The sequence below is a fragment of the Triturus cristatus genome, chromosome 7 (genome assembly GCF_964204655.1).
Source record: "Triturus cristatus chromosome 7, aTriCri1.1, whole genome shotgun sequence".
Taxonomy (NCBI): domain Eukaryota; kingdom Metazoa; phylum Chordata; class Amphibia; order Caudata; family Salamandridae; genus Triturus; species Triturus cristatus.
The window spans coordinates 636,438,125-636,459,437 of NC_140590.1; the positions used below are offsets into that span (position 1 = coordinate 636,438,125).

General features: G+C 43.1%; 1 protein-coding gene across 1 annotated transcript in view; it reads right to left on the minus strand.

Annotated features, from left to right (window-relative positions):
- Positions 1-638: 638 nt before the first annotated feature.
- The window catches only part of PITPNC1 (phosphatidylinositol transfer protein cytoplasmic 1), a 1,057,002-nt gene continuing 1,036,327 nt past the window's right edge, over positions 639-21,313 (minus strand). The window contains exon 8 of the mRNA XM_085617264.1: positions 639-710. Within this exon, the coding sequence (XP_085473390.1) occupies positions 639-710 (72 nt within the window). The remainder of the gene's footprint in view (positions 711-21,313) is intronic.

Consider the following 21,313-nt stretch of genomic DNA (forward strand, 5'->3'; position numbering starts at 1 on the left):
AACTTAAATCACGATTGATGTAATGTATACATTTTGACCATTCTCCTATACCGTAATATGTTCGCTTTTGTACATTTTCATTTATTTTGTCTAACCCATATCGATTATAGTACCTGGTCTAACAGGGTTGTGGCAATAGTGCCCAGAGCACTGACAATGCTATATTTTACTACCACAACAGCAGTCAAAGCGGCCATTTTCCTTGCTTGCACCAGAACCCAGGGTATCCTTACTATGCTATGAAGGACGCCTCTATAGCATCGGCACGCTTGGACCACTTGTGCACTGACAGTTCCAGGACAAACAGCAGCAGAAAAATCAACACGTTATTACAGAGGATGTATAGACCGGGTCAAAAATGGCGTCTGCTTCTGAAACGCTAACGCTACCATCATCTCTTTATGTAAAGCAAGTGTCATGATATTAACTTCCATTCTCTCTGATATTCCCCCCTCAAAGGAACTTGTAGTACTTTTTTTGTTTTCACAGAAGCTGCACATAGGCTCTTGGACTCAGAACTGCTATTTTAGATAACACCTATTTTTTATAACCTATTTGAATTGATACAAGGTACTGTGATGTTTTCCTTCTGAATACCATTTAATTTCTATGCAACTATCAACGTAGCTTTATTAAGTTCACCTACCATACCACTCGTCCACCCAAGCGAAAGCTTGTCTGTGTCCAATCAGCAATATATCCCGAACCACCTAAAAGAGAAATAAAAAGACAACCTTTGATAAACATTCTTCAGTAGCAGATGGCATGCACCTTACCAATCAGAGAAGCATACAGTGTTGCATTGCTAATCTTCTGATACCCTCTCACCGTACTTAGCTACTTACTACAGATGCAGTACAACCTTCTCCGCCACGGGTGTACCCACACCACAGCAGCTGAGGGGGTCCTGGACATCTGGTCACACTGTGGGTGAGCACAGCCTTTAGAATGGAGGCTCACTTTATTGCTCTATGAGCTCAGGCCCCTCATCGCCACTTTGCCCACACAACACAAGAAAGGACCTTCTGACAGGTTCTTCTTTAAGGTGGGCGTGCCGGAGTGGTCACGTCCCAAGGGTACTGGAAGCAGCACTTTCAAGGTTATTCTAATATCTGTATTGTGAATCCTGTGACATTTTGCCTTATTAACAACGGTGCCAAGGGAAAATGAGCAGAAAGAAGGTAAAGAAAGTGAGGTGAAGATTTGGATACACATAACTGCAACACATTGGATCACAAATTTCTAGGTATACTCCTCTGTTTAGCGCGATTGCGAGCTTTGATGTTTCAGCTCTTCTGCTTAGAGCTATTTTCAAGCAGTTCCTGGTGGAAATGTGGTGTAACAGTCAAAGAAATGAAGGGTAGCAGGCCAGAGAAGGCGTGCTAACAGATGTATGTAAATGTATGGCTCAGAAGACATGGGAGGTGTCATAGTAAAGAGCATAGCAAAACCAAAGGAAATGATGGACGGAGTGTTGAACATTGCAAGCACTCACCGCCAGTCAACTGATCTGGGTTTAATCCATCACCGTTCTTTAGCCCACTCTGCCACCCCAGTTCAGACATGGCCATATGCAAATCAGTCTGACCCTGTGCCTCATGGGAACAGTCCAGCCCGAACTGCCAAGCCATGTTTTCCCTGGACCGGAAACAAGCTTCCTAGGACCGGTTTCTGGCATTTCAGCCGTCTTCAGCCAGGCTTGCTTGAATCCAGTGGCAAAGTGAGCAAGGGACTCACGTCTGAGCATACCCTGCCAACTTATGGCAAACAAAGCAAAAACCAAAGGAAATGATGGACGGAGTGTTGAACATTGCAAGCACTCACCGCCAGTCAACTGATCTGGGTTTAATCCATCACCGTTCTTTAGCCCACTCTGCCACCCCAGTTCAGACATGGCCATATGCAAAACAGTCTGACCCTGTGCCACATGGGAACAGTCCAGCCCGAACTGCCAAGCCATGTCTTCCCAGGACCGGAAACAAGCTTCCTAGGACCGGTTTCTGGCATTTCAGCCGTCTTCAGTCAGGCTTGCTTGAATCCAGTGGCAAAGTGAGCAAGGGACTCACGTCTGAGCATACCCTGCCAACTTATGGCAAACAAAGCAAAACCAAAGGAAATGATGGACGGAGTGTTGAACATTGCAAGCACTCACCCCCAGTCAACTGATCTGGGTTTAATCCATCACCGTTCTCTAGCCCACTCTGCCACCCCAGTTCAGACATGGCCATATGCAAATCAGTCTGACCCTGTGCCTCATGGGAACAGTCCAGCCCGAACTGCCAAGCCATGTCTTCCCTGGACCGGAAACAAGCTTCCTAGGACCGGTTTCTGGCATTTCAGCCGTCTTCAGCCAGGCTTGCTTGAATCCAGTGGCAAAGTGAGCAAGGGACTCACGTCTGAGCATACCCTGCCAACTTATGGCGAACAAAGCAAAATCAAAGGAAATGATGGACGGAGTGTTGAACATTGCAAGCACTCACCCCCAGTCAACTGATCTGTTCGGGCTGGACTGTACCCATGAGGCACAGGGTCAAGACTGATTTGCATATGGCTGGGTTCAAACTGGAACGGCATGGTGAGCAAAAAAACGCTGGATTTAGGCCCAGATCTCTGTACTGGGGTGAATGTATGGCATTGTTCTGCATTCTGTCCATCAACTGTTGTTTTTGCATTTGTCACCCCGAGTGGGAAGGGTATGCCCAGACGTGGGTCCCGTGCTCTCCATGCCACTGGAATCAAGCTATCCTGGCTGAAGAGGGGTGAAACCCTGAAACCGGTCCTAGGATGCTTGTTTCCGGTCCAGGGAGGACCTGGCTTGGCAGTTCGGGCTGGACTGTACCCATGAGGCACAGGGTCAAGACTGATTTGCATATGGCTGGGTTCAAACTGGAACGGCATGGTGAGCAAAAAAACGCTGGATTTAGGCCCAGATCTCTGTACTGGGGTGAATGTATGGCATTGTTCTACATTCTGTCCATCAACTGTTGTTTTTGCAATAGTAAAGAGCATGACATCAAGAGAAGCACTGCATGGCATTAAGTAAGACGACCTTATGTAAGATGTAGTAGCATGTTAATATTGTGGCAATCCTAGTCACCCAAAACTCAAATGTTTTAACAAGAAGGGAAGGAAAGGGAAATGCAAATTCTGAGTAAATCTCAGGACCAATGCTCATGAAGGCCTACTCTTCCCTTCGCTTGCACATGCTCCACACCCTTTGAGCAGAAAGATTTCGGAATCTTTTATCTTGGTTTTGTACACTCTTCCAAGAACTAGATGTTGATACTCTGTATGCATCAGATTCACCAGGGAAAGCATCACATTGCCCATTTTGTTACTGGCCGCTTTTGTTCTCTTCATGAGATGGCTTCCAGAAGCACTAGTGTAAGGTTCCTTTCTGGCCAAATCCGACATCGAATCAGCCTTCAGGTTGCTAGAGCGGCTATCCTCACAGTGCTATCCTCACAGTTTCAGACTTTCAGGTTTCATGTCCGAACCACAACATTATTTCAACAAATCTATACTAAATGGCTGCTCCATTTTATGTGGTAATTTCGAAATGTTCAGCAATTTTTTAGTACAAAGTATACCGTCTGCTCTATTCTGTCGTCAGGTTGGTTGATTTCCTATTTCTAGATTTGGCTTATTCATAGGAGTGTTATCGCAACATGCAACGGTTCATGAAACTCCCTTCCTCCCTAGTGGCCCCTAAGAGTTGCCTTAATGTCAGGTCTAAGCAGGCTTGCTAAGATCAACCATTGTGAGCTCAAAGCCTCTCTTGAGTTATGCAGTGTCTACGAAAGTTACATTACGTCAACTAAAGCCTTAGTAGGTCGGCTCAAATTCACATATTGCATGATTCCCTTGGGATAAGTGTTTTTCGAAGAGCATTGCCGGTATATGTCTGGACTGGAAGAGAAATACTATTATACTATAATATCTCAGGAGGGTATGGGGATATCAGCCTTTAGCACGATCTCCTTCGGGATTTAAACGGATCCTTTCTGCGGTCACTCCCGGCCAATGTAATGTAAACGTCGTACTCTAAATTATTGTGGTCTTAAGAGTGGGCGTAATAGGAGGAGTGTCTGGGTGGAAAAGTGGTTGGCTAGCAGCTTTAATAAAAAAAAAAATACATAATTTTTTTTACTTATGTCTAGTCATGGTTGCTGTCGAGATATGAGCACAAGCTCACCATGACACACAGGATAGTATATTGATCTAACAGCATGTTGCTGGTTACTGCAAACTGTATCTAAAGTAACCAATGTTTACATGCCCTTTGCTCAACAATGACCCATTTACAGCAAGGCTTGTCCCGATAACTCTGCAGGTAGAATTATATGAAGTAACAAATCCTGGGCTGCAGTTACCGCTAAGAAAAAGCCATCAGGTTTGCCTTTTGTATGGTGCATGCACAGAGACATATATTAAAGCACATACTGGCATAGATGACAAATACATGAAAATATGCAGACAGCAAACATCCAACCACCCACACGCCGACCAGCAGACAAACAGTCATCTGTACACAGACCCGAAACCACCATAAACATAGAGCACCTGCCATGCAGGGACCCGTTCACACACAGACACCTGTGAGATGCTAGCTGCTTGAGGAGCTTTGTATGCTGATCTAAGACCATCTCAAAATACTAACTAAACCGGGGAGTGGAAAGAAGGTAACAAGAGAGCAAGGAAGATGCCCTCAGAATAGAGTGGTCGTGGAACTGAGGTATCTACTTGGTATAGAGAAAGCAGAAGAGAAAATGGGGTTAAAGAGAAGGAAGAGGGGGACAAGCAGTGTGAGGAATGGGGACCTGACAGAGTTAGGAATGAAAGACTGTTAAAAAGATGCTAGGATAAGCAAAACAGAGACAGATACACAGCCCCACAAACCACTAAACATGGGCTGACACACAAAAACAACAAACTTGTCACAACACAGAATCCAAACAATACAGATACAACCAGATAGTAAGCAAGCAAACACAAAGAGACGGAAACAGGGCTGAACACATAGCAAGAGGGTAGACAGATATTCACATATATGGACACAGGCTTCAAGTCCACTTAATCTTTAGGCCCTTTGCAGTCTAAATCATATTTCGAAAAAGAAGTATTTTATCAGCCAGTAGAATTGATTTCTTTAGAGAGATATGTTTAAGAAAAGAAAGCCACGGTCTGATAGGTATTGACAACAATCTTTCCTCTAGATTCTTGGCAATGCATAACAATCCGTGGCATCTCTTTAAAGAGATCACTTCTACTAGCTGATAACATACTTCATTTTCCATGACCATTCAATCATCACTTCATTTTGAATTATCACTTTTCGTAACAACGCAGTGTTCTCTGTATTCCCATTCCACCCGTGCCCTCTTTTGTAGATTCACACATATAGCATTGCAGGTCAGCACTTTAATTTCCTTGTTACTGACATTTGAAACACTTTGGTTTGACAGAACACTGCTTCTGAACCAAACACTACTTGAAATTCCGTGTACAAATCAAAGTTATCAAATGAGTAGTTAACTCAAGCAAACACGAAGTACAATTCCCTGAATGCACTGAGTTCTTAAGTCAAAGTCTGAGGCTGCAATCATGATGCCAGTGTAGAAAGACTAAGGTAGATACATATTTACAGGTTTCTGCATTTTTGCTCTCAAACAAATACACTGGTCCTTGACATTTCACAAGTGTAAAGCAAATGTTACACACAATTTCATTTGGCGAGTATGATTGTGTTAGTTGTTTTATCTGTATTTTATTTAAATTGCTGACAATTGCTTCTGTGTAATGTATCACAGTAATGCCATGAGGGTGTGAGGAATTGAGAGGGGGCTGGATACCACAATTCAGGTTAAGTAATATCATCTTGCAAAAATATCGAATCCAGAATATCGACTGCCACTAGATCATGACGGTAAATATTTATAGGCGAGTATACATTTACTAAACTTAACTCCGCATCTGCGTACCTTCAAGACACATGCTGCCAATGTATGTAGATGCCGAGTCAAGAATGGTAAATCTAGGCCTACCTTCACAATATAGTGGTAGTCGATATTCTTGATAGAATATTTTGTCAGGATGCTATTAAAACCTCGATAATTTGGTGGAACACTATATGTGTGTTACTATCAGTCAGGTATGAATTGATATAGATTACACAGCTGCCTTAAAAAGATCTCTGTACAAATGGCCTTTGTTTCTTCCAGCAGGAGACCGGTAAACACACAAAAAATTGCATTAGCATGTGAGAAAGACAACCTCCATTCCTATGGCATGGTGACTGCACACCTCTCTCTTTCTACCTAGCACAAAGCAATTTTACATACATATCCTCTTATATATTCTTTTATGTTAAATGCAATAATTTGCCATGAGAACTACAAGCACTGTTAAGCTAAACATAAAACCATTGCAGGTAAAAAGCACCTTACTTTTTTCTTTATGGTTAGTCTGACAATTTACACTTTTTAACTCAAAGTTTGTGGGGTGGAATGATTGATGACTTATTTAAAATTATTGGAGATGCTCTTGCTCATTCCAAATGATCTTGGGAACCATATTATGGGGCTGATTTAGAGTTTGGCAGACAGAGTATGTTACATTTTGTTATGTGTATTTGTAAAGTGCACTTACACCACTGTATCCTGGCACTGAGCAGGTGTGTGTACCTAGCCCTGCCTATGGTATGTTGGGTAATTGAAAAGCCAGATCTTCAGCTATGTGTGGAATTCAAGACTAGAGGAGGAGGCTATGATGTGGATTGGGAAGCCGTTCTACGCTTTAGGAGTGATGTAAGAGAATGTCCGTCCTCCTGATCTGGTTCTGTGTATGCATGGGAAGTGTGCGAGTAGGAGTCCTGCAGACCTGAGGTGTCTTGGTGGAAGGAGATGCAACTGCTCAGACAGGGAGGCCCTGAGTTGTGTAGTGCCTTAAACGTGTGTGTGAGGAGTTTGAATTAAGCAGGTTTGTGTATCCGGAGCCGGTGGAGGTGTGGTGTTATGTGGGTTCTGTGTGGAAGGTTGAAGATGAATCTGGCTGCCGAGTTCTCGATGGATTGTAGTCTTCTACTGAGTTGCTTGTGTCCTGGCATAGAAGGTGTTCCCATTGTCCAACTGCTGGTGAGTAGGGTGTGAGTGACAGCTTTTCTAGTGATGCCTGAGAGCCATTTAAAGATCTTCCTTAGCATCCATCAGGCCATTTAAAGATCATCCTTAGCACCTTTCAGGGTGTGGAAGCAGAAGGCAGTGAAGGCGTTGACCTGTGCAGTCATGTCCAGTTTGCTCTCAATGAATATTTCGAGGTTCCTGGCATGGGTTGTGGGTGTGGGTGCAAGTTCAGCAGATCACCAGTTGGAGAAACATGGTGAGGTGTTCTTGCTGAATATCACTACTTCTGTCTTGTCGATGCGAAGCTTGAAACAGTTGGCTTTCATCCAGTTAGCAACTTCGGTCATGCAGCCCATCAACTTGTTTCTTGTGTGGGTCTGGTCTAAGAGGGAGAGTAGTTGTTGTGTGTTGTCAGCACAGAAGAGTATGTTGATGTTGCACTCAGATGGGGTCCCCGAGTGGATGGTCTTCATTGCAGCAGCAATTTCGATGGTGGTGATGGTGGCCCACAAAATCAAGGTTCGTTCTTCAGCCGTGATGAGAAGTTGAGTTGCAACGGCCTTATTGAGGGTCAAAGTTGCTCTGTATGGAGGTGATTTTGTAACAGAAGAATTTTGAGAGCTCGTTGCAAAGGTCTTCTCAGGGGATGATGCTGATGAAGGTGGCAGGAGGAATGGTGAAATCTTTGATGATGGTGAAGATGTCCTTGCTGCTGTTAGTGCTGGCTCTGATGCAGTCTGCAAGAGCTGTGTGGTTGGTTTTCTCTATCTTCTGATGGTAGTGTCTTAGGGCTGATTTGAAGATGTCTTTCTCTGTGATGTCTTGACTTGTTCTCTATTTGCGCTCCAGTTGCTTGCAGTGTAGTAGTAGTGGTAGTTTATTTGACCAATATATGGTCCTAAACATATACAATACAACATCAGTTTAAAAACACCTTTCCTAAAAAAACGCAGTTACAAAATGCAGTTACATCATGCTATAAATAAAAACCAAATCATGGAATTCTCACTGGGATTTTCTATCTAAGATGTCGTACCTTTCTACCGTTAAAGTGCTCGTGTTAAGGCAGGTAAAGAAAAGGAACCATACATCAATGGTCAATAGTGCATAAGGAAACATGTTAAACACTTTTAGAGCAATTGTTAACGCCATTACAAATTTTAAATACTAAAACTTCTGTGTTACCCAAGGTCAAATCCCCTTATATACATAAAAGTATTTTAACATATTATATATCCAGGAAATGAGCATGTGCAAATAGGCAAATAATCATAAATGGCTTAAGTATTTTTCAATAATTTTCCACGAATACGCCAAGCATACATCGGGTATATTGATACGGAGTATACTATCCACTCAATGTTTTCTATTCTTAAGATGAGCATTGCTTCAACTTAACGTGAAACAGAGCGTGCCCGACAGATAGGAATTAACCATCTTCTCCTGGTTTTCAAGTAAATAGGACAGAAGAAGAAAAAGTGTTCCAGCGATTCGGAAGTACAATTACATGCTGTACATCAAGTTGTGGAGCCTGCCTTTCATTTGCTTTTCAATACGTTAACAGGCAGGGTACCATATCTGAACTTAAGATACAGTGATCAAGCAGCTGTAGGTTCAATTTGATCCAAAAATATCTCAAATGTCAAGGTACTTTTTATATCAATAAAACCATTTGTTAAAGTGCCATGTGCAGTTGCAAATACCCTATTGCCTAAAATATAATCCCAGTATTTAGTTTCTCTATCATCCCTTTATCCAGCTTTTCCTGTTTGTCCCCTATTTGTTCCAGGCCCAACTTATACAATCAATTCTTAACATTTTTTAGGGCTCTTTCCCCAATTATCCAATGCTTTAACCTCTGACACAGCTTGCTTAATTGGAATCTATTATTTTCCTGTGCCGATCTTAACCCAATAAAGTAATGGTTTCAATGTAGCGGTATGTGATACTATCCTTAATCCGAGATCAATTTGCAACGGGACAAGGGTGGAACTCTTTGGCAGATCCAAAATGGCTCTAAAAATGTATTCTCTGCCGTCTCCAGCCCTTTTCCATTATAGAAACTCCATAGTACTGCTCCATATAGGTCAGCTCCAAGCGCCCTAGTCCGATAAATTTCCAGTGTGAGGGAAATAGGGTGACTGGGTCGACCCCCGAAGTTTCTTCACTATTGCGGCTCCAACATGTTGTAAAGATATTTGGCTTTTCAGAATCAGGACTGACCAGGACAAACTACTTGCCAATCTCACACCTAAGTAGTCAAATTCTTTGACCTGTTCCAGATACTCGTGACCAAGCTTCATTTTGCCTTTAAAGTACTTATGAGGGCGAAAAGTCATGAACTTGGTTTTGAGTCCATTAATTTCTAGGCTGTATAACTCGTATGACTCTGTGAACCTATTCAAAATATTTTGTAGGGCCATGGGAGTCTTAGAAATTAGTTGTGTGTTGTTGACAAAAGGAGGTCAGGAACTGTCCTGTCTGCTATTTTCGGGATGTATCCCTTCCAATCAAAGTAAATTTAATAGCCCATTTATATATAGTGTATAAAGGGTTGAGGCTAGTGCACAGCCCTGGGGACACCACAGGAGATATTTATACCTTCTGTCAGTTTACCTTCTTTGCCCCACCTGACTAATGCAAAATTTTCCTGGTGCAGGTGGATCACTAAGTTAAACAATTCTATTGGCATCCCCATTTTATTTAATGCTCTCTTGGTATTAGGCAAAAGTTGGATTTCAGATACACAAATACAACGTATAAATTACTGTTGTTAATTATAACTCACTTTCATATTATCAATAAAAATCAAAACATCTGATCTATGGTGCTCGTATTTGGCCTAAATCCTGCTTGTAGGTGGGACAATATCTGTTCTTCCTCCATCTAGGTCTGAATCCTAAACTGTAGCTGCTTACTGAAGATTATCTGGGCCGCTTCTATTAAACTTATGGGTCTATAATTAGCAGTATCCCCTTTCTTGTAAATGGGAATGATCTCCCCCTCTTTCTAAGTTTCTAAGATATCTCCACCACTAGCGATTGCATTATAGATTTCTATTAAGGATAAAACCCCAGACTTTTGGTTTGGAGCTATATAGATCACTGGGAATTCTATCTATGCCTGGTGCCTTTCCATTTTCCATACTACCAATGGCTGTAATATATATATATTCAAATAGGATTATTCCACTTGAAAAATAACCATCCGGCACTCCGAAAGATACTGGTCACTCGGTAAGTTTATTTACATGACGAAATATCATCAACACGTTTCAGCAGTCTCACGCTGCCTTGTTATGTATATATATATATATATATATATATATATATATATACACACACACACACACATACATGCTGGTTATTGATTTTTTTAAAGCATATTTATTCATCTCATTTTTCATTGCAACGTAATATGAGTTCACTTTAATATATTCATGTTGTTTCCTATTTCCTAAAATGCTCTGCTCTCGTGAGTGTTTTAAATAATGAACAAGGCTTTATGGAAGTTGAACATTTCACATTTATTGTGTTAAACCAAAGACATTGTTCCACAGAATGCAAGTAAGTGAAAGGGTGCCAAGGCCTTTTCTGCTAATTGTTTATTCTCAAAGGTTCAACACTTATCATATATGTGATATTAACTAATAACATAGTGTGAAGAGGCTAGACAGAACTGTATCACCTTCCTTTGCTGAAGGCTACCAGGAGGCAAGTTTTGCCTTCACTCAGTTGTCTTATCAGCCTGCCTGCAGATGCAGACAAGAATAGCAAACACTGCTATTTTACTGAACTTTGGTTCTATTGTTCAAAAGAGCTATGCAGGTGTGAACCATCTTTGAAACTCAAATCAGGTCTTTTCTTTGGTGCTAAGGTTAATTTATTTAGCCAAAAACATGAGGGTGGGGTTGGAGATAGTGATATAAAGAGAGATTATGGTCTCACCAATATGGTACCATATTATCCATTATTTGCACTTTTGGTAAATTGCACTGCCAATATTTTATTGATTTTTATATTAGTTACTGTTCATATTGTATGTACTAGCAGTCCTGCCAAGTACCACGCATCGGGGGGTTTAGTGCTGATGTCCGCATAACCAAATTAAATGCATTCGTCACACTAATTACAGCTCCTGAGTCCGACATGTGCCCTGAAGAACAGCACTCCTAGAAGCAGTCAGGGCGTGTTAGGTTGCTCTCCGCTGCTGGCTGCGTGCACAGCTGGAATGTGATCATGAAACGGGCTGGGAGGGAGAGCATTTGCTGGGGTACTAAGTGTCAACAGCGACGTTTTGAAAAATGTGTTGCAGTCAATGAATAGGTGCATCGGCCCGGCCTCTGTGGGCCATGTGGCTCTGACGTTGCAGTGAGATGCTGAACACATTAAACAAGGTTTTCTGGCATCTCTTAACGCCTATTGACTGGTCCAGGCAGGTAGACTGTATTTCTTTAATGCTCCACAGTCCGCGCCGCGCCAAGACAAGGAGGCTCCATGCGGCCCTGTTCTTCATGGGACTCTGGTGCAGCACGCAGGTGGCTCTGCCGATCAAGGTGTGGGCAGTGGGAGCAAGCTGGTCTGTTCTGATATAGCCAAATTTGGTCAGTAACCTCCTCTCCAGCCACCAGCTACCCCTAGCCTTTGGATGAGCACAGTTTATCAGCGAGCGCAGCCGGCCTGCCCTCAGCTGCCATGAACTGACTCCACCAAACAGCACAGTGTGACCAGGATAACACAGTCACAGTGAGTCCAGAGATGCTGGCCACTGGAAGGATACAGCTTGCTCTAGTCAGAGGATGCCCGTCCAAGGCCAAGAGCAAGCCTCGTGCCAAGCACCTCAGTTTGCAATCACCCTGGCACAAGTCAGTCTACAGCCTGGTAGTGCCTAGCAGAGCCCCAATTCGAAGATGCTCTCTGCTTGCGCCGCCTGCCCTGGCAGTTGCCTCTGGTTGGCATAGGTGAGGCCAGCAGCAAAGCACTGAACTGAGTGCAGTGTGAGCAGTGTCAGAGGTTGGGGTGTGGTACAAAATGGGGTGGTGATGGACGGAGCATCAGAACCAATCAAACACTCACACCCAGTCAACAGATCTGGGCTTGATCCATCACCGTTCTTTAGCCCACTCTGCCACCCCAGTTCAGACATGGCCATATGCAAATCAGTCTGACCCTGTGCCTCATGGGAACAGTCCAACCCGAACTGCCAAGCCATGCCTTCCCTGGACCAGAAACAAGCTTCCTAGGACCGGTTTCTGGCATTTCAGCCGTCTTCAGCCAGGCTTGCTTGAATCCAGTGGCAAAGTGAGCAAGGGACTCACGTCTGAGCATACCCTGCCAACTTATGGCGAACAAAGTGGTACAAAAGGGGGTGGTGATGGACGGAGCATCAGAACCAATCAAACACTCACACCCAGTCAACAGATCTGGGCTTGATCCATCACCGTTCTTTAGCCCACTCTGCCACCCCAGTTCAGACATGGCCATATGCAAATCAGTCTGACCCTGTGCCTCATGGGAACAGTCCAGTCCAGAGGTTGGGGTGTGAGCAGGGTCCATTTAAGGATGCGACCAAAAAGGTCAAATGCCTTAAGTCACTATTTTGTATTGCTCTTTCAAATGTAGGTAACTGCATATAAAATAATGGTGCACACACCTTAAAATGCAAGAAAAATTCAAGTAAAATTATGAGTGGGAAATGCACTTTTTTACATTATGAAGTCTCATTGGTTCATACATTCACTGCAGATTTATGTGTGGGTAACCATAGAGAAACAGAATTGAATCCTGGTTGGCACAGTGGGGAATTCTGACTTGTGAATTTATAGTGCTACAAAGTCCCAGCATGCGACTGTAAACAGAATACATTTGCAAGTTGATATTTCAAAACTGAATTATACACAGTATAGAATAGGCTGCCACAAAATGTGCAAAGAGATTAAGTGTTTAATGTAAAACAACTACTCCAAAATATATATAATATGCAAAGGTAATTCCATATAGTATAGCACTGATGGAAAATGCACTTTTTCACGTTAAAAATTATCAATCAGTTAATGCAATCACTGCAGGTGTGTTTGTATAATCAGAGAGGGACATAAATGAATCCTGGTTGGTGAAGCGATGAATATGAGACTTTTATATTTATAGTGGCACGAGGTTCTAGTCTGCAACTAAAAACACTGTAAATATGCAAGCTAATCTTGTTTGTTAGTGACTTCTTTTTCTGGGGATTTCCACCAGTTTCAATATCTTTTTAGAGCCTAAGAACATTGAAACCATGCAAATGTCACAAAATCTGAAAACTAGGAAGCCATGCACTAGATAGGATTTTAATTTTAAAAACAAATCTTTAAAACATATCTGTGGTTTCCTACTGTTCTAGAGTGTGCCTTTCCATAATAAAAGGGGGTTTGAGTTCCACTGATTATCGCTGTGGGATCTCATAGAATTGATAGTTACCTAAAACACATCTCACCCAAACAGTGCTTGGTGGGTTGTGGGGAGGTTGCAGTTGACTTTCTGTCTCATGTTGGCACATGACCAAAGTCTTTAGTGCCAGGGGGTCTTGAAAGCCTATTCTTTGGCGGTGTTTTGGAAAGATCCAGAAAACGTTATCACTATCTTCTGCCTAATGTGAGTAATAGCGGTCATCTTTAAGCGCCAGAATGCCCTGTACAGTAACCACAGTGCTTTATAAAAGTTTTTTATTTTTTTACCACATACTATGTCAGATGGTGAAGCCAGAATTAGTCGTTCCGCAGCTGTCAAATGAAAACAGCCAATAACGGATTGGATCACAAAATATTTTGGTTAGCCCAATGACATTGCTTTGGCAGTGACTATCATGGTGGTTGGTGCAAACGCGTTTCACCGCCAAAAGAATGTTTCTGCACTTAAGGCTGACTGTTGCCAAGGTTCGATCACAAGTCGGATCCAGAGCAGACCACTTTACTATAACACAACAATACAACACTTGAGAAAGACACAACCATAAGTGATCGAATAAAAAAGCAGAACACAGCACCCACACAAAATACAATACCCAAAACACCGATAAGAACTCAAACTGCTAACACACCAATACAGAAACATAACACACTAAACTAAAACTTATCAGGGCACAAAAACCAACACACCACACCAAAGCACTGTACTGCAGCTTACCAACACAAAACATAACCCAATAATACACAAAAACAGCATAACACATTACTGCAACAATAAAAATGGGTTTTGTTTTTTTGTGTTGTATTGGGTTTGTGTTTTTGTAGTGTTGCTGTGTAATGCACTGCAATTGAGATTTGTTGTGTGTTGTACTGTGCTATTGTACTGCGATTGTGTTATTTTATATTGAACTTGTGGTGTCCTAAATTGGTTTAAACACTGCTGTGTTATTATTGTGATGAAATATTGTCTTGTTGTGTCCTATTTTGTTACTGTATTGCACTGTGGTTGCGAGGTCATTGTACTGTTATGGTGTGCTGCAGCGTTCGGTTCTTTCATTGTGTGTCTTGTCATGTTGTTGTTTTGTGTTGTTATTGTGTTTTGATGTCCTTTTAAGACTTTAAGAAAGGCTGGCAAGTTTGAAGACAAAAGCAGACTCTTCCATTAAAGCGCCTGTGGAAATCCACCATTTACCGCTGTCAAAGCAGGCAGCATTGCATTGCCTTGTATCGCCTCATAAAGAGTGTACCCTGCACGCATAAGTGACAACAGAATTGAGGAGGTTTTGCCGAGTCCAGCAGCAGCACACTTCCTATCCAGGTCCTGCCTGCGCCCATCAGGAGACTGGCAAGGCGAAAGGTTACAGGAAATACGCAGTGCACACGCTGCTCACTGTCAGCTGGTTCGCATAGATTAGTGAAAAGGGAAAATCACTTTCTTTGATGAAATAGCTAATCCTTCAACCCTTTGAAGGAATTAAAATAACATCTCCATTAAGCTTGGACGAGAAGCTTATCAAACGAGCAGAGCTCGGTTCATTTGGACTGGTTTCAGAAAGCAGCTCATCTCCAGGGCAGGCAGAAATAGCAAAAGCCTGCACAGCCCAGCATCATATCTGAGACGCCCAGGTATCCGGTCCGCAGGGCCGCACTCTCAAAGCAAGAGTCAATGTCACTGAACTGAAAATAAGACCGCTGATTAGAGCTCCAGTGTACAGTGGCCCTCGATGACAGGGGGCCTTATCGAATAAACACGGCGCCCACACATTACACAGCAAAAATGAGTTGCTTGCAATTGTGCACATTTGTTTCACGTACTACCTATACAAAGCACCAAAATGAGAGACTCCTTAAAACCTCTTCTTCAGTGGAAGTGCTTTTTATTAATAAGCACTGTTTATAACTACCCATATTCACATCCACAGGTGAAACACGGTTCTTGGATGACTTTACAGTAAGAATCGAGTTCAATCCAGGCGCGCAACACCCATTGGACTCACAGGGCTTCAGCCAACTCCCCCCCCCGTCGTGTGTGGCAGCCCGGGATGAGACAGCCTCGCGGCGCACACACAGCCGCACCCGAGCACTTCACAGGTCTTTAAAAGACCATTTGCATGTTAATGAGGCCTCGCTGTTGTTTCACCCCTTCTAAGAGCCCCTGCAGCTCCACTCTGCCTATGGCTTAAAAGATTCAGCCCCCCCCCCCCCCGAAATTTTTTCTTAGCCCCGCCCCCCGAAATTTGACTCTAGTTGCGCCTCTGGTTCAATCCAACTGTAACACGCGTGCACACTATACAAAATGAAACGGAACAAAGCATAGCCATTATTTCCAAATGATACATCAAAATGAAAAGACTGCCAGAGCTTCAGATACAAAACCACTTCTTCAATGTTACCTTTGCATTACCAGGTTCTTCTTTCTAATCTATAGACACTGCCCATCTACAAACCTACAACCAATGTCGCTTGACATCTGTTGACACTATCTCATCAAATAATATAAGATAAAGTGCTGTTGCATGATTGGGGGGCACGTTGTCCTCAATAACATATGTCCCCTTAAATACATTAAAGCAAATCAAAGTGGCGTATTTCAGTGGCTTCCCAAACGTTTAGAAACAGGACCCAATCTTTAGAAAGACAAACTTTGGCGACACACCTGACCTACTACCACAAATCGTGCTGCATTAGCCCACATAATTTGCCTTTTGTTACTGCAAAATTTAGTCAACCCTGCCACATAATTTGGTCCTCCCCTGCTGCATAATTCCAGTGGTCCTGCCTATAGTATCCATCTATTAGCAGTTTCCTGTGCAGCTCCAGAACCAATGTGAAAACCCCTTGCACTTTATACTTTTCTATTATCTTCCCACAGATTCCACACCTTATGATTTTTCCTTCCTTCTGGGGTTTTCACCAGCAATATCACTTAGTACCAGCAGGTGGTGCCATTTGGCTTCACCTCCGATTATGAATACAACAGAGTATTTTAGGAGCCAACTGGAAAGCAGGCTCCATCAAGGACTGTGGAGAGGAAGATGGAGATTATCAACAATAGCAACAAACACAGCACATGTTTACATACCCATGAATCTAATTAATTATGGGCTTTACTCACAGAGGAGGAAGAGGAGAAGGATGGTGGTAAGGAATCTGCAGGAGGATTATATATCCTCCAGAAATATTATTACAGAAGGTAAGTAATATTTTCTTCTGATAGATACCTCTTCCTGCAGATCCCTCACATTATGAATGAGTCACAAAGCAATACTCCCATGGGAGGTGGAAGTGTTGAGATGCTGGTTAACCAAGAAAATCATTCAACGCAGCTCGGGTAGATTACCGCTGCTCCAAGTCTGAGACGCAACTCAGTAGAGCTTGATGAAAGTTGCAAGGATGATCATGTAGCTGCCTGCAAACTTCGCCAAGAGCTAACAAAACTTAGTACATATGGACTAAAGAGAAATAATGCATTTAGTCTGCACCTTATCCTTCGTAACTCATCGAAGCCTGCAAAGAGCTGATCATCCACTCTGTCCCGTCATGTGTGGTGGATGTAAAACGGCACATCTCTGGGGTCCAGACCATGCAATCTCTCCTCCTCCTTGATTGGATGTGGAGGAAGGAAGAAGGATTGAAGGGTGATAGACGGGTGTATATAACATGAAGAAACCACTACGTGCAAGTGCTAAGGACCAACTTATTCGGGTGGGAATTCCAAAAAGAGGATGAACTATCTTGAAGGAACCAGTCAACAATTAATGTGGGTGCCATCAAGAAAGTTAACACAAGATTCAAAACCCACTGAAAATCAATAGAGAGGGAGTAAACGGGTATAACAAACATTTGAGTAATGACGCCACTAGTGGCGATCTAAACAGAGAAGGTTGAACGGGAAGACAGATAAAGGTGGACAGGACAGCTAGATAGCCGTTTAATGTAGCCACCGCCAGACCCTGCTATGCAAGGGACAACTCAAAATTTAGAAGACAATGAACCCAAACTGGTGCTGTTCAAAGACCAGGTGTGTAGTCTCAGTGTTTAGAGACTGGGGGTGAAGCACTTGGCTATTCTGCTGTGAGGGAAGATCTGCTCTGATCAGGAGAATACGCAGCGACCAAATCCTCATTGCCAACAGATCAGCGTACCAGATTCTCCATGCTTTGGTGATTAGGTATCCTGCAGGGAACCTTTTAGACAAAAGATTATGGCACAGAGCGAAGAACACCTTTTATTGTGAGAAACAAAATACTTTGAATCAAATAGTTGTTCTAAATACAACCGAATGCAATGCCTTATACACACATTAGTGTCCCTGGGTGTGATTTGTCTTTGTGATGCTGCACTCTCCACGATTCCTCTCTTTTAATCCTTTCTTGGACTATCCTCTATCTGCTGGGTATGCACCTTCCTGGGAAATTACTACATAGCATGAATTAAGCAAAGGTGCAGCCTTTTCTTATCCACAGACAAATGCACACGTTGTGTTCAATTTACTGCCTTGGAATACTGGAATCGCATGTTCAAGTTCTCGATCATCCGTTGCAGACTTCGGTGGCTCTTGTGTGCAACTACTGCAGAGACCATAGTGAGCAGCAAGTACACTCAGCTGCAAGGGGAAGTTGGGTGTAGGCCGCGATTTGTATGCATGCCCACTTCAGTCTCAGTACTTTGAGTCTGAGGTACCAGCACAGGGGCAGATTCGGCTGCAGAAGTCTCCAGTGGATGCACTGATGCAGCATTCCTGAGTAGAGGACACTCCCAGGGAGGACTGAGCAAATGGAGGTCAAGGCAGTTGCTGTCTCAATTGGACATTGGAACTTCCTAGGACAGTCACTAAAGTCCTTTGGCCTTCCTCTACAACTGTGCAGAAAGATAATGGCCAGCTATCATAAATCCATGGCGAGAGTCAAACACATTAGTCATGCAGCTGCCAGACTGCTCACTGGCACGCCAAAAAATGCCTCAATCCCGGCAGAGATTAGAAGGCTTCACTGTCTGCCAGTTAAGAAACGTGTCCAGTTCAAGACGCTATGTATAGTACATAAAGCCCTTCAAGGAACTGGACCTAATCACTTAAAAATGCTATTTCACTGGTACACTCCCTCAAGAGCACTACGCTCGGCAAAAGCGAAATTGGTAAAGAAAGCCAACTGTGGTGGTAGAAGGTTTGGGGTCGGTGCAGCCAAGGCATGGAATTGTCTTCGGCTGCACCTCAGAGGCATGGCTAATCTATTTGCATTTAAGGAAGGCCCTCAAAACATGGCTTTTTACCAGTTAACATTTACCTTTATCTTTCCACCATGTAGGGTCTCGGTAGGACTTCAGTCAGCGCCAGGACATCTTCGGGTAACAGTTTGTGCTCTAGAAGTAACAATAACATAACATACCTTAGGTGTGATGAATTAAGAGAGGGGGACTAGATAGGGATGTCCTGTCCCCTATCCAGGCCTACGACAACCATGGTAGTTGCATCCCCGTTTGGAACTATGAAGACCATGGCAACTGCAGCCCCCGTTCTGGGCCTACAATGATCATGCCGTTGCAACCTCTGTGTGGGGCTATGATGATCACGCAGTTGGAGCCGTCCCGACTGGCCCAGCAAGGATCACACCATTGCAGCCCCAACAGGTCTTACAGTGATCACAGCAGTCGGGGTTCTCGCCAGAAACCGGGATGAGAGACCAGAGGAGCCCACTTGTTACACAAGTCTTACCAACCTCGCTATCTTGTCATCTCTCTGTAGATATCTCACAGTCACTGAGGCCATGGTGGGCCGTTCTTTAAGGACAGTCTCTTCCCCAGCAGAGCAAAGCAGACTCCTTCCCTCTGTCAGCAAGAAGGCTTCTACATGGTTCAAGACAGATCCACAGCTCCTCCAACAGGCTTTAGATGTTGCCCCCTCACCTTGGGTAGACTAGCGGTTGGGCAGACACCAGTCCGTGTTGAAAAGTCCTTTGAGCACACTGTGGTGCACTTCCTTTCCTGGTCATTAGATACCTGGAACTTGAACAAAAGTGTGGTGGTTTGGGTACCACTTGTATACACAATTTCTAGACAAGGCTGTGAATCCACTCTCTTAAATTGTATAGGAAGTGTCCTGCTGACTCTACTCTCCAGACACAGGCTTTGTGTAGAGTGATGCTTCTCACAGCACTCATTACTGAGGCACAAAGAGACACAAGACGTATGCACCTGGCTGTCTTAAGCCCACCTGAATGAGTAATCAGAGGCAGGTGTCATCAAGAAACTTGCTCACCACAGCAGTCCCACCCCTCATTCCCATTATGAATATTATGCCTTATTTCCTTTAAGCTATCCTCCTTCTTGTTGATTATTTAGATATAAATGTTGCCATGCATTTATTTATGACTTCATTGCAACCTGATATTCAGGTCTGCTTGCATTTATTCATGTTATTTCGTATGACTTTAAGTAATGAATACAGTTTCATGGAAGCTATTAACTTTCATTCTTGTTTATTGTTATGGCATTCTATATTAATTATACATGAAATTACTTTTTCTGACAATTGTTTATTGTGAAAAATTCAACAATGATCAGCTGTTATAAAAGCTAAGTCCAGGATAAGAGAGAGAGAGAGAGAGAGAATCTTCGTGCCAGAAACTTGGGACAGATGCCACAAAGAACCGTATCATCTTCCATTCCTGAAGGCTACCAGGAGGTGTTCAACCTTCACTTGGTGAGCCTTATTGGTCTACTGAACATTGGTTCTTTGTTCATACGAGGTATGCAACGTGTGAAATCTCTCTTAAACTCAAAGTAGGCCCTTTTCTTTAGTGAAACAGAGTTCCTCTTGCTTCTGGGTGGCTTCTTGGTGCTTGAAAGCACAAGAAGAACTGCAGACCACTGTGCCATACTCTGGCCCAAGGCATCACATGCTGTTGTCACGTGACTCTGAAAGAGACATTTAGTTTTCTTTCAACATTTACAGTCTTGAAGTCTGACTGTTCTGGAGGAGACATTTGATCTAATTGCTGTCTAAATACTGAGGGATTTTGTTGGTGAGAGAATTCAGGACTCATATAATGAGGAGCAGAACAAAGGGAACTGATGTTAGAATGCCGGTTGGCGCTTAATAAACTCAGACATAGCCATGGACAGAGTTAGTCATGTCTGAAGTCACACTGCTCCACCAGGGGCCCGGAGTGATATTTATGGGGAAAGGTTTGACCCATGGAAGGATAATTCCTAAGGTGATGAATATGCAGAAAGATGTATTCATCAGAAACACATATTACATCATATAGTGTAAGTGAAAAATGTAATGGTGGTACCGAAAATAGAGGACACAGAGGGTCGCACTGGGGCACAAAATAGGCCTGGACACCAAAATAAGTGCCTCCCCAACAGCGAACCAGATAACTAAAAGAAAGTTGACCATATTTGCAAATAGGGCAGTTTTGAACTTATAAAGGGTATTTTGCATTGTATGGGAGACTGCATGCATTTGTACATGCTGTAGGCAATGTCTGTGGTAATATCAGAGCAGTTACCAGTAAAAACCGGCCCTACCAGACCATGAAACAGGCCCACAAACCTCCACACACTGATCTATCAGACTAGCCCCTCGGGCACTGCTTGATTGCCATACGGACCGACCCTAGGGATTCATAGATTCATGATTTAACAAGTAAACCATAAGAATAAAAATACTAAATACAGAATAAAAAAGATAGCATAGCACCTTGAAATTGGCTTAAAACTGTGTACAGAGGGGGCAGGGTAG